Source organism: Manacus candei, unplaced genomic scaffold (genome assembly GCF_025592945.1).
Source record: "Manacus candei isolate 608988 ecotype Guabito, Panama unplaced genomic scaffold, ASM2559294v1 h1tg000011l, whole genome shotgun sequence".
NCBI lineage: Eukaryota > Metazoa > Chordata > Aves > Passeriformes > Pipridae > Manacus > Manacus candei.
The window spans coordinates 11,823,813-11,837,865 of NW_026138059.1; the positions used below are offsets into that span (position 1 = coordinate 11,823,813).

The following is a 14,053-nucleotide window of genomic DNA, read 5'->3' on the forward strand; positions in this document are numbered from 1 at the left end:
TGGTATGTTGATCTAAGACAAGATTTGTCATTGCAGATTTATTGAAGGCCAGAAATGTCACACATCTGTAGCTTTATGGTGTAGGAGCACTCAAATAGGCTCTACTTAAATCACCTCTATGTACACACTACAGGTTCTTCATTAGAATAGGTTTTGGGTGGATCTGTTGCCATTTTATTTCAATTATTCCACGGTGTATAATTCAAAGAAAAAAAGAAAGAAAGAAATACCTGTAATGTGTATCCTGGCTCACACTGAAATGACAAAACATCGTTCACCATATATCTATCTCCTGATTTGATCCCATTGCTAGGAATTACTGGTTCTGGACAGGCAGCAAGGCCTACAGCTGAGAAAAGTAAACACAAAGATTGAAAAAACATAGACAAGTGTACACAGATTTTTTTAAGATAACATTAATTAAAACTTCATTTCAACACTAAATTGAAATTTTGATTAAAACACGGAAATTTTCAGAACTGTGTTACAGAATACAAGCGGTATGACTGAAGCACAAAGATTATATACTATGACTGTATAAATTACTATGTCATGTTGCTACATAGGTTTTATTATGTCTAAGCAAGTATTACAATTCTAGTTTGTCGAACAGCTTAGGGTTTTTTTGTTAAGTTTTTTAAATCCTTTCTTATTCTTATGAAGAAAGTGGAGAGAGAAAGAGGGAATACACTTTATGCATATTCTCTCTTTTCAACAAAAAATGAGCAAAACTTATTGGTGGTTCCTTATGTTTAGACAACTTCATTGACTATAAAGAAGTTCAGAAATTAACCCAAAACTAAATCTTTGCATAAGTGTGACAGGACAGTCTGTTCTCAATTATTTTTAAGGCAGGTGTTAGCAAACAGAAGATTAGTTTCACAAAGATTCTCCATGATTACTAATTTCTCAAATGTGTTCTCCTAAATTTCGCAACCTGAAGTACAAGCTTCTGCTTTTTTTCAAGTACATATCACTTTTCTTTTTTTTCCTTGGGTGCCTAGCTAGAGTAGTTTGTTAGTCAGTCCTACTGAAAAACAAATATAAACTCTTCTCTCTAAGCTAGAATGTTTCAAATGAACAAGACAGTTGAGAAATTGTGGACTAGATTAAATAATTATGTGCTCTTAACTTTTTCTTTGAAAACAGAAAGACCAGAAGAATTAGTTCATAAGTTCATGGTCCGACAACAGAATCTCATTTTTCTTTTAATGTTAAAAACTTTTTTTGAAGTAAAAAATCAATTTAAAATGTATAAACTTAATTTTGAAGTTGTTTATTAATTACAGAAACTTACTACTGAAACATAAATAAGTAGCTGGGATTTTTTATTAAAATATGATGTGTAGAAGCCAGAACAGAATGGAAATTAATTCCACAAGGTGTGAGAGGAGATTACTAGAATTTATTAGAAAAAAATTCTATAAAAATCAAACAAACATGATACTTGTCTGAATGTGATACTGTGCATCCTTCAATTCACTTATGTGAAAAAAATTAACTGGCTACAATTCTCACTGCCTTCCTATGAAATCTAACCCTTCTGGTGACAGTAAATGCAGTTGGACAGTGTTTAGTACAGAAATTACATGATATTTGACTTTACTCTGATATCTAACATTTTAGAGTCTGTTTTTCCAGATGATTCAGCATGAAACTATATGTGATATTAGTCACTGGGACCCTAGTCTTCCTAGGGAAATACAGTTTTCTTACAGACATTGCTCACACATTTTGACACAGATAGGGTTTTAACTTTATGCCCTAAACCTCTATGTATATACTTTTCATCACTCAAATATAAACACCTTATGAATATTAAATGCACACATAAGAATTTTGTGTTTCATACTTCACACAATTCCAGCTTTTACAGCTCAAAGTTCAGTTGAAGTAAATAAATTTTTCCTAATTAAGGACATGGAAGTTTGAAATAGTTTTATACTTTCACCAGAAATTTTGATCGCTGTGCCAGTTTTTTACTTTCCTGGAAATAAGTTCTATAGTCTAGTATGTTCTTTCTATGTCCTGTGCCCTTTAGTCTTATTATACTTCACTCTTATCAGGAATGAAGATAATGACAAATCATTCTAATTCTGAGTGAGAGCTATAAAGGTATGAAGTGTAGTCTTCATAAAAATGATGCAAGAGTCATTAAACTGAAAATTTTCAAATTAACACATAAAGAATTATTTTATAGTTGCAAGAAACAGGATCTCCCTGAAGTAGTTCTTTTGTGTACTGGAATGTATAATTTAGGAAAATATCTAAACATATTTTAAAGATTTTCAGCAATTTCTATCATGGAATTTACAAATTTTGGTATTCTACCAATATAACAAACTTTCAAATGATGTTATGGTGACTTCATGTGGGCACTGGGAACTTCATGTGCGTCACTATATGGAACTATAATATTCCAAATAATGACAAAGATGTTGTTATTAACTTCAATGATTTTGGTTTTGTTGCAAGTTTACAAATACCATTCTTTTGGTCAACCACTCTGTATTCCACAATATGACAAATGTTTCCATGTCTTTCCATGACTGTTGTTCACTAATTTGAGAATCCAGTGTTCAGATGCATCTTAAGTGAATCAGCCCTTATTTCTGCATTTCCTCACCCATCTAGCTTTTGAATAGAAAATAAAATTTAAAAAGGTCTGCTCCAAGCTCACTATTATTAAACAAATAAGCACCTAACAAAGACATTGTGACTAAATTGCTTATAGATAGCAATGTACTTGCTGAATTATGTGAATGTAAATTTGAAGTTCACTTCCTGTCATCAAGAAATCTGCATTTTGGTTGAACTCAGCATTCCTGTGTGTTGAGAGCAACAGGGCTGAAGTCTCAGATCTGTATAAACTTATTTTTACATATTCTTCTGATTTACAGAAAGTTATAACAGTGACTGCATAGAACACTTACAATGTGTTTGTAATATAGCTCTTTCTACCATTTGTTAAATAGTATACAGAATTTAAATAAACTATGATCAAAAGAAAATCTTCAAAGTAATTTTCTGGGTATACTGTTAAATATGGATAATACTATGTAATTATCTTTAACAGATTCTAATACTTAGGTAAAATTCTTTCTGCTAGATGTTTATACTTTCTATAATATTTTGTATATACTACTTCTTTGGTCTGATGATGAAAATTATAGAATATTCTACCAGAATGTCACAGAACTCTATGTGAAACCCACTTATAATTGACTTTATTTGGTATACTTGACATTAAGAAGCAATATTACCTCCCCAAAAGCAAAGAGAAAGTTGAAAGCAGAATCAAACACTATTCTGAATCCTCAAATCTCTATTATTCTAATCATTACATAATATTACCACAGTTTAGTTAGGAAACTAGAGTTTCCTACCTAGTTAGAATTGGTCCGAAAATCAAAAGAATGATCAAGAGAAAGCTAAAAAATTCTGGTATCTGGGGATGAACTAGAGAACCTAAATATTCAGAGATTGAAATACATTATTATACTAGGTTGTATGTGAACAGTCAGTAATAAAGGGAAAACATGTTAAATGTCAAGTCCAAGCAATCAAAAAAGGGACAAGGATTGCTTCACTGCATGCTTTTCAGAGTTCAGCTTCTGCTATGCAGTACAAAAGAGAACACATCAATGTCAAGAATGATAACCCTCTCCCTGACCTTCTTCTACTTACTGCTTGCTAAATGCTTTCTTGGCTCTGCTGTGGCATAAGACAAACATGTCTTACTTACATAATTATATACATGCCTACAATTACCTCAAATTCTGTCCAAACATCACTGCCATTGCTGGCAGACAGAAAATCCTTGCTGGCATATCTGACAATGTGAATGGCCATTAGTGTCCATTTCTGAAAGCTGCAAGCTGGACAACACATGAATTTCTTGACAGCTGGACCAAAAGTCATCAGGCTTTCTTTTTTGAATTCCACCCACTCCCATGCAGCCAACGGAAACATATTATTCTTTATTATATTACCAACATCAAGCTGGAGTGAATTGTTCTTTCCATTTTGATGATGGTGTATATCAAAATCCAAGCTGTCCCTTTCAAAACTTCATGCTTCAGACACCAACCTAGAAAATGCCTTTATCTCAGTGAGTTACTGGAGAGAGGTCAGATTCTTGTCAACAGCTAGTAAGTTGTATAGATATACTGACAGGATCAGGACCTGCTAAATTAAAAATGGCATGTTTATGGTTCACACCTGCTTTACCACAGGGAAAAAGAAAAGATTGCTGCACTGAAGAGCCACATTAAAGACTTAATTGCATGAGAGATCTTAATCTGGACCTGTAAAATACAAATGCTGCTTGGAAGAATACATTTTCTTCTCTGTTAGCCTGATTTTTATCTTTGAATTTATTAGAGATCTTCATGATAGAGAAGTTCTGCAAAAGACAGTCAACTTCTCCAGTCCCCTTAGCAGCGAATCCTTTTATTTCAGCTGCCAAGAACCTTTAACAGTCAAAAAGATGCAACAGAGTGGTTTCAGAAAAGGAGAGGATGCTTTAAAGTAAGCTTATGTTCTCATTCCTTCTTCTTGGTACAGCAGTAAGCTAAGAGCTTATAAAATGGATGCTGCTGACTTGTGCCATACATCCTAATACAAGGCAATAAGGCTAGATGACACTATTAAAATATAAATTGCATCAAACAGGATTTTTACTGAAATATTTTAATTCTAATTGCTACCTTTGGATAATACTTATAGATGTTTGTGGCCTAAACCTACATGTCAATATTCATCATATATTCAGTTCTTACTAAAACAAACCTGACTTCAACTGAGAAGTTCAAAACAGCGTGCTGAGCACTCATCATTTCCAGACTATTTTTTAAATTCCTTGTATATTAAGTAAAATATTTAAACTACTACTGAATTAATAAATGAGATTTTAAGACCAAGTTTGAAACATCAATGGTCGTTGAATTAAATAGGCACATTTTTAAACTGTACCATTTGAATAGTTGATTCCTTTGTTCATTAAGATTAAAAGGAATTCTGTACCATTTGAATAGTTGATTCCTTTGTTCATTAAGATTAAAAGGAATTCAATCAATTATCAGGAATATTTATTCTTCCTACTGTTGTACATATTAGAAATGCAACAAAGCACATATTGATTGGATTTGCTGGTTGTTGTGAAAATAATTATGTTATTTATTTTACCACATGCACACAAAGGATTAGTTAAATGATTAATTACTGTCTTTTCTACAGATATCTGCTGCATATTTTACTGCTTTTTTTAGCATAGGTTGCTGCAACTAGATGAAACACCTACAACTCTTCTGAAATAACAAGAAACAACACCACACAGTGACTCTCAACAATACTTAAAATTATCTTATGACCACAATGAATTTTTTCAAATGCACTGACTAAGTGTTTCTTTTAAATTGAGTAGATTTTGTGTATCTGATTTTAAAAACAAAAACAACAAAACAAATAAAAGAGCAAAACAAACAACAAAGAAACAAAGGGGAAAAAAATCTAAGTCATCAATTTGACTGCAGCATACAAATTAAACCCACTCAACTTGGACAACCAACTCAGACTTATGTTGATGTCTGTCACAAAATCATCCTAAAGTAAATGACAAAATTAAATTATTCACTACAAGACTTGTGTGTTTTTGAAGGTTAAAAAGGAAACCTATGCACTGCCTAGGTTAGACATGCACTTAGACTTGCAGGAGCAGAATGCCCAGACCCTTTCCATGAAAATAAAGACATACATAGAAAGAACCTGCAAATGGACAGAGCAAGAGAAAGACATATTGTTAAAAGGAAAAAAATGTTTCAAGAAATAAAAGAGTACTTATTCAAATACAAATATTTTGAAATATTTACGATTAAAATAAGCTGTCATCGAAGGTTGAAGCTTTTATAAAAGTAACTTATTCTATAAAGTGACTTCAAAACATCAATATAAGATATGTGATCCAATGATAGTAAACTAAATATATTTTACTGAAATAAAGCTGTTTTCCCTAACATAGTGATCTAAAACGAAGCATGCTTATAACATTTACGTTGGTGAAAATATCTTTTTAAGTAGAAAGTCTCATCCATTTATTCTAAAGTATTAAGGTGATGTGCAATTTATAAAGAAATAATTTTTATTGTGGAGAAATAATTTAGTAATGACTTAAGGACACTCTCTTCTGTTGCTCCTTGATCCTTGGAATTTCTCCATGGATGAATGTTCCTAAGTGATTCTTGTTTCTTAATGCCATTATGAAGACTCTTGTCATATAAGGACAGCAGGGATGCAGGATTCTGAAATGGTTAGTTTAGAGCAGTTTCGTCTACTACTCTAATTTATAATGTACGCAAAAGGTAAGGTTGGATGAAATGCTATTTGGTTCAATTTGTCTCTTCTATCCCTGCTGTATCCTGCTGATGCAGGATTTGAAGTTCAAATTTGGACTTGATGAGCTCAATACTTTCTTACTGAGAATTGATATTTTTCTAGTAATATCTATAATTAGAAAAACTAAGTGTCTCTACTGTATTTCCTAAAGGTCTTCTCACTAGAGATGAAATTACATCATAGAATCATAGAATATCCTGACTTGGAAGGCATCCATCAGGATTATCAAATCCAACTCCTGGCCCTGCACAGGACACCCCAAGAGTCACACCATGTGACTGAGAGAATTGCCCAAACGCCTCATGAACTCAGATGGGCTCAGTGCTGTAACCATTTCCCTGGGGAGCCTGTTCCAGTACTTATGCACCCTTTGAGTCAAACAAGTCTCCTGACATCCAATCTAAACCTCCCCTGACTCAGCTTCATGCCCTTTTCTCGAGTCCTGTTCACGAAAGTTAAGAGAACTGTACCTGCCCCTCCTCTCCCCCTCACCAAGAAGTTGTAGACTGCAATGAGGTCTCCCCTCAGTCTCTTTTTCTCCAGGCCAAACAGACCAAATGACCTCAGCCACTCCTCATAAGACTTCCCCTTGAGATCCTTCACCATCCTCATGGCCCTCCTTTGAATGCTCTCTGACAGCTTAATGTTCTTTTCCTATTGTGATGTCTAAAACTGCAGACATATTCTTCTGTGATCCTATGGCTCTCTTTTCCTTTGCTTTTATCAAAAATATCTGATGTTCTAACACAGCATTTCCTGTTGAATATTTATTCCTGGATAGCTGATATTTTTGAGGTTTTTTTTAGTATGACAACCTCTCAGCAACAGGACATTTTGTTAAAAATTTTAGATTGACTTCTGAACCAAAGGCACTTATTTTTCAGATGGAGCTTCCAAATTATCACAGGTTTTTGAATTCATAATCAAAAACTAACATTTTGTTACACAGAAAAGGTACTTCCTTCTCTGCTTTTTTCTTGATCTAAGAAGTTGTCTGCTCAATATAAAACAGTACATTCTTCCTGTGGGGATTTGGTCAGTTTCTGTACTCAGACGCACAGAGATATTCTGTACTCCTGCTAGACCTGCAGAGACCACATAGACACATAAGAAAGGAAATTTTTCTTTCCTGCTTGACTATCAACAGAATAGTTAACTAAGCTCTGAATGCTGATCATTGCTACCTTGACCTGTACTGAGCTGCACTTCTAAAAAACCTGGCCTTGAAATACTGGCACCACTGAAGTCAATAAATGCTTTAGCAGAGCACAGTTGTGGGACTGGCAATTAGGAGATAAACAAAAGTATAAATCTAAGTGATTTTACTTGTTAACAGGTTTTTTTTCCAAGAGTCATGGTGATAATAAAACATAACAATTTAACTTAAAAATGTTCGTTGTATGACGTCCTAGAATAATTTTGTACTTCTTTACACTTCATATGGAATTATACTTTCACTTAAGGTTAAGGAGAAAGGTTGGAGGAGTAAAACAAAAAGACCAGCTGGGAAGGAGGGGTCTCCAGACAAAAAAAAAAAAGAGAAGTTGTCAAAATAATAGATTCTAAAAAAATTCCTGTATAAGCAATATTCATATTTTCATTCAGCATCACCATTAGATTGTACTGAAAAAATCTTACAACATATTTGCATATAAATGCTTGAAATATACAGGAAAATAAATGAAAGCATAAGGCTATCTTGTGACTACAGTTTGTTTAAAATATTTATTACGAGCTGAAACACTAATGTTTTGAAATTCTGTGCAGCTTTATCTTTTATTTACAATTTTTAATCTCAATCGTAAACAGAGTTTACTAAAAAAAATCCATGTATTCATTAACTTACGTGTACTTCTTTAAAATGTTAATAACAACATTACTATTTTTGGACATTAATAGTGGACTCCATGTAATAGAAAAAACTAACTCCATTTTCAAGAAAATTCTTGAATGGTCTTTGAAAGAAAAGATAGCACACTCATATTCAAAAATTAAATAGCATTTACTTTCTGACCTTCATCAAAACACTCATCAGACTGTCATCATCATATTACCTTTTAAATACGAGACTATTCTTAGCAATACCTATTTCCTGTTAAAAGCAATACTATGCAAGCATATATACTGAATTTACTGTTATTCTATAGTATTTTAAATTTTGGAGAGATGCAATAATACAAACATGAGTGTTTGAATTAAATATTATTATGTGAGGTAATCCACTGTTTATAGCTCCAAACCTCTATATTTTAGAACCAAGCTGCTCAAAAACATATAAAGAGTTAATATATAGAAGAATTTTCCATTAAAATTTTTAGATTATTCTGCTCATGCTACCAGTGATTTACCAAGATAACTGTAATCTCTTCTTGTAGCTCTGGGATTAAAAAGTTTGGTTTTGCAATTGCAGCAATTTGTTGAGAGAAAACAATTTGAAGGAAAGAAAAGAACAGCAAAGCATAAATATATGCACGCATGTATGGAAAATAAATATGTTATTTGCTCTGTTTTTATCTATTTCCAAGCAGGGAAATTAACTCTTAATTTGGTTTTTTTTTGGTCACCTAAATTTCAAAACTAAGCTGAAATAAGTCGAAGAAACCTCACACCAATATTAAAGTCTACATTTTTAAAACCGTTGTTCTGATTTGACAATTTCGTTTGTTATATGATGCTAATTTGTGAAAGCAGGTTTTCAGTAATTTCAAATGTCACTTCCTTTAAAATTTCAGTTTAATAGATATCACTTATACCAGGTTTGGTAGTCAGGAAAGGAAAAACAAAAAGCAAGCAAGCATAAAAAATAATATAAGTTCTCTGTTCCCTTTTCTTTATGCGTGTTTTTTCCTGAGAAAGTTTCAAAGAACAAGGAGTCTTACTTTTGTATTCCAGGTGAAAACCAGCTGCTGCCACACTAATGTCAGAGTGAAAATGTAGATAAAGTTGATTGGAGGTGCTATTCAACAATGCTGGCACAGTTGTACCTGGAAAATAAAAGTTACGGAATAACTGTAGCATGCTGATATATTAAAGTTTTATATTGAAAAGACATAAACAGGACTGAATCAGACAGGTTTATTTTCTTCTCATTATGTGCATGGAAATCTCAAATATTCTACTATGTTCTGCCTTGTTTTCTCCTGAAGTAGCATGAAAATTTTGATTACAAGTCATAACAATAAGAGGCTCTGTAAGTACAATCAAACAAGATCCCATCATGTTTAGAGGAAAGTTTATTGACTTGGACAGAAAAAAAAGAGGTGTAAACAGAAAAAAAAAATCACATAAGTAAAGGATTTGATTATGACAACAAACTCAACTTCCATTTGCCTTTTCCCCCACATGTATATAAAGCCTGCAGTACAGAACAAAACAGTGCAGATTTTTTTTCTGTGTCCACTCCACACATTGTTCCCATAATATTTCAACCTTTCATGCTAATTCAGAGAATGTGACAGGAAATTAAGAAGCAGATATAACACATTAAAAAAAAAAGGCATACTAGCTTTTTCTAAGTTAAATGTCTATAATGAAACTGTGCCACTGACTTTAGTGTGTGCTACACAACAAGCTTATCACTAATCCTGGTTAGATTCTTTGCCACTGGAACTGCTAAGTCTGACACAACACTGTATTTACAACTACATGATACCCATGCAATTCATATTTTACAGTCTAAAGCTGGAAGATCTACTGAGGCTAAAAATTACATCATTTCCTCTGATTACCCTCAAAGACAGTATCAAGTAGCTAATGATCTTCGGTGGTGAATGCATAAGAAATATTTTCATTTCCTGTGGGGCATTTTCTGTTTCTATGGTAACTGTGAGCAGTCTAGGTATAAGCTTTAAACCTGGGCTTAAAAAGAAATGCTGGAAAGAATTATCTTCCTAAGTCTACAATCTAAACTAAGAAATGGTAAATACTTTTAAATCTAAAACTGTATTAAGTAAAATCTTGATATAAATGGTGAGGACCTCAAAAATGACAAGTTGGCCTTTTAAGGAAGGTGTCTGACATGGAAACTGAAATTTACAGACAGCACAAAGCACTCACATTACACAATACTTATCCTGGAGTACAGAAAACAGTCCTTCCTGGAGGGACGACTTTTCATAGTATCTGTAAAGGAAACTTCCCTGTCTGACCACCTACACAGGGTGGTCACACTCCCACCACCAGAGATTTTCACTGTAGGGACTGAAGCCCCTTGACAGCAGGTGGCTCTGCTGGGAGGGGACAGCTGAATCCAGCTGACCAAAGGGATATTGTATACCACATGGTGTCGGGTTCATCAATAAAAACTGGGAGACAAAAGAGGAAGGAGAGGATGTTGGCAGTTACGGCATTTCTGTTCCCAAGCAACCATTATATGTGAAGGAGCCCTGCGATCCTGGGAGTGGCTAAACACCTGTCTGCACATAGGAAATGGTAAACTAATTCCTTTTGCTTTGCTTACACATGCAGCTTTTACTGCACCTCTTATATCTCAACCCATGAGTTGTCCTACTTTTAGCCTTCCAGTTCTCTTCCTCATTCCACTGTTGGAATTGAGTAAGAAATTGAGTAGAGCTGAGCTGCCTACTTGGGTTAACCCACAATGCATTTCAATATGTAAATTTGGAGATACAATTTCAAATTATTTAATTCAATAGCCAAATGAATTATATGGAGCTAATATTTCAGTTCATTTTTCATTTCCTTACTAATCCAATACACATCTAGACTTTAAAAGTTTGTGAAATCATCAGAGAAGCAAAAATCCACAAAATACTTTAGCTACAGCAAGATCAGATTCAGGATCGTGAGCCTGGGTTATTATTCATGATTTAATCCTTTTCTCTTGTTCTGGTTTATAGAACATACTCTTTCTATAAAAATAGTCTCATATAAAAGGAGTAAAAGTATATGTGCTTGATGTACATTTTAAACAAGTAGTTTTTGTTATGTTCCAGTTGTATTAATTTTGTTTGTTCTGCGGGGCCTGGTAGTTTGAATGAATATTGAATGCTTCAGCTTTTTCCTGAGAAAGGGAGGCTAATAAGGATAAATTAAATGAAAGCTATCGAGGGAAGCTCTTTGAATGTCAGTACCAATTTACATCACTATATCTACTCTACAGGAGGGGTAGGTAAGATAAAGAATTTTTTTTGAAAGTATTATCAACTAAATCCCACCAATCAAAGTTAAAAAATTTAGTATCATATTTTCTTCTGAAAATCTCTTTGAATTTGAGTACTGACATGTTTACAACACCTGAGGTCTCCTACCAAAAATGAGAATATTTCATAATGATATCACAAATGATGTAATATATACTCCTTGTCTATATGTGTGAGTAAACAAAGACATGTTCTCTCACACATCTATGTATAAAACTGTATCTTTAAATCATAGCATATCCTCACCTGAAAAGCTCCCAAGACGTGGTGCTGTCACATCTCCACCATCGTATATTTCAAGGGAGTCCCAATTATGTTCAGTGGCAAAGCTGATGACCTGTATCTGTAAAAAACAACCATGGAACTTTTTAGGCCAACTAGCCATATGTGTTTTTAAATGATTTAGAAACAATAAAATGAAAAGAGAACATATCCTAAAGAAAATAAAAATAGGAGATCTGAAGAATGACACTTCAGTGATAAAAGTGTAAATAAAACATTAACATTCACATTTTATATTGTGTTAACTCTTCGAAAATATGGCACTAGGTAAAAAAGGATTTTTCATGTATATTGCATCATTTTAAATAATTGTTCAAGTTGTGAAAGAGAAGATAAAGAGTTGCAGCCTTCTCAAGTGCCTCAGCAATACCCTAGAAGATAGAAAAGGTTGGCATTTACATACCAGACTAAAGGATCAGGACCTGCTTTCAAAACACTACACAGTTAAAAACAGAAAACTCCTTGTTAATTGTTTTCCATTCATATCCCCATGTGAAAATAAAGTAACATAAAATAAAGCTAACCAAAGAAAAATAATGAGAAAACCAGACCACAAATATTTCAAGTACCCACCCAAAATTATCTGATTACCATTTAATGAAATTTCTAGAGAAATAAAGTACTTAATATTCCATGCTTGACAGAATACAGACTTGCCTGAATACCTGATCCTTCAGTCACTATGATTTTCCACACACAATTCAAGCTGTTACCATAAGGTTCAGGGTAACCTGGTGAAAGAATAGTACCTCTGCGCTCAGTAAAATTCCCACTGCATGGCACTGAAAGAAAGTATTATTGCAAATTATTACACAAACCACTATAGAGAACAGAAGAGTAGTAATAATTTTACTAAGATCATTATAATAATTAGCTTTTGTAGCATAAACACATAGACATGAAGTAATCATCTGAACTTAGGAAGCTTGTTATCTAAAATCTATTAATTATATCAAGGATAATATACAACCTGCATTAATAAAAAATTCAGAAATTAACTTTATTTTGAATATGTGCAGTCTAGAACAAACCAGCATTACAGCCTAATCATGTCTTACCTGAGAGTAACAACAAACTGTAAAGACATAATGTTAAACACAATCATGGTTGACAGACATTTTGCTAACTTACCCACAGCTAAGATAGTTCCAGTATTGGATCTAGCTGGGAAAGCAGTGTAGTACATTGAATATTTTTACTGATATATGCTTGCTTCTTTAAGGTTCAAGAAAACAGAACAAAACTAAACAAACAAACCCCCCACCAGAATACAGAGAAAATAGGACACCTACATCTATTTTTAGAACACTCTAATTAATTATAAAGTAAATTCCTATTAATAGCAATGACTTTTGGATATAAATCCAAGAAGGGAGAAAATAAAACTTCAATGTTCACCAAAAAAAAAAAAAAAAATTGAAGGGCTAAACATTATGCCAGTGTAGGTCTACTGACACACTGAAGAAAATTAGCTATACTTAACAATGCTATCATTATTCAACGTACACTATGCTTCCGTTTAAAAATGAACTCATCATCTTATGTGTGATAGAAATACACAGTAAGTACTGTGTAATAAAACAGGTAAAGACACTTATGGAGAATAATAATATGTTCTATATTTCAAGCTGTAGATAAGTCATGAAAATAATGAATGTTTAAGAAAATGTGCATCACACTTGTTCATAAAATCTAAGTCATTATACGAAACACTATATTGTCTGCTAGCCAGCCAGTACTCAATTACTTCTTGATATGGAAAACTGCTCTTTGAAATTGGGCATGACCGATATTAATCAAAGGAGAGGGAATATATGTGTTAAACACTATTTTCTCAAACAGTTCCTGAACCCTAATTCAGAGACATGTGTGACAGAACAGACGACTTAAATGTAATTGCTTACCTACACAGCTTGGCACTGTGTCATTCCACTGAGCCAAGGCATTAGGTACGGACTGACATCGGATAGCTTTCGAGCCTTGTAGTAGATAACCAGGACTACACTCAAATCGAACAACAGAGCCTGCTGAAAACTCAGAGCCGATCCTCCTTCCATACCTAGGCTCTGGAACTGAGCTGCACTGTGTATCACTTGTGCGTGGAACAGCTGCATAAAGTGAGAAAAAAATCGAAATAAAAGCCATGAATACAAGTGACAGTCAAAGTAAATAAATAAATAAATAAATAAATAAATAGAATAAATAGAGCAATAAAA

General features: G+C 33.4%; 1 protein-coding gene and 1 long non-coding RNA gene across 6 annotated transcripts in view; one reads left to right on the top strand and one right to left on the bottom strand.

Moving 5' to 3' along the window:
• The window catches only part of CSMD1 (CUB and Sushi multiple domains 1), a 1,077,494-nt gene that overhangs the window by 147,426 nt on the left and 916,015 nt on the right, over positions 1-14,053 (bottom strand). For all 5 annotated transcript variants that reach the window (XM_051778075.1, XM_051778073.1, XM_051778072.1 and 2 more), the window contains 5 exons: positions 13,742-13,945; positions 12,495-12,619; positions 11,802-11,898; positions 9,273-9,377; positions 231-349 (listed from right to left, as the gene is read on the bottom strand). In XM_051778075.1, coding sequence (XP_051634035.1) covers positions 231-349; positions 9,273-9,377; positions 11,802-11,898; positions 12,495-12,619; positions 13,742-13,945 — 650 coding nt within the window. The remainder of the gene's footprint in view (positions 1-230; positions 350-9,272; positions 9,378-11,801; positions 11,899-12,494; positions 12,620-13,741; positions 13,946-14,053) is intronic.
• LOC127466837 (uncharacterized) overlaps positions 1-14,053 on the top strand; it is a 31,538-nt gene that overhangs the window by 2,654 nt on the left and 14,831 nt on the right. The gene's annotated exons all lie outside the window — the stretch shown is intronic.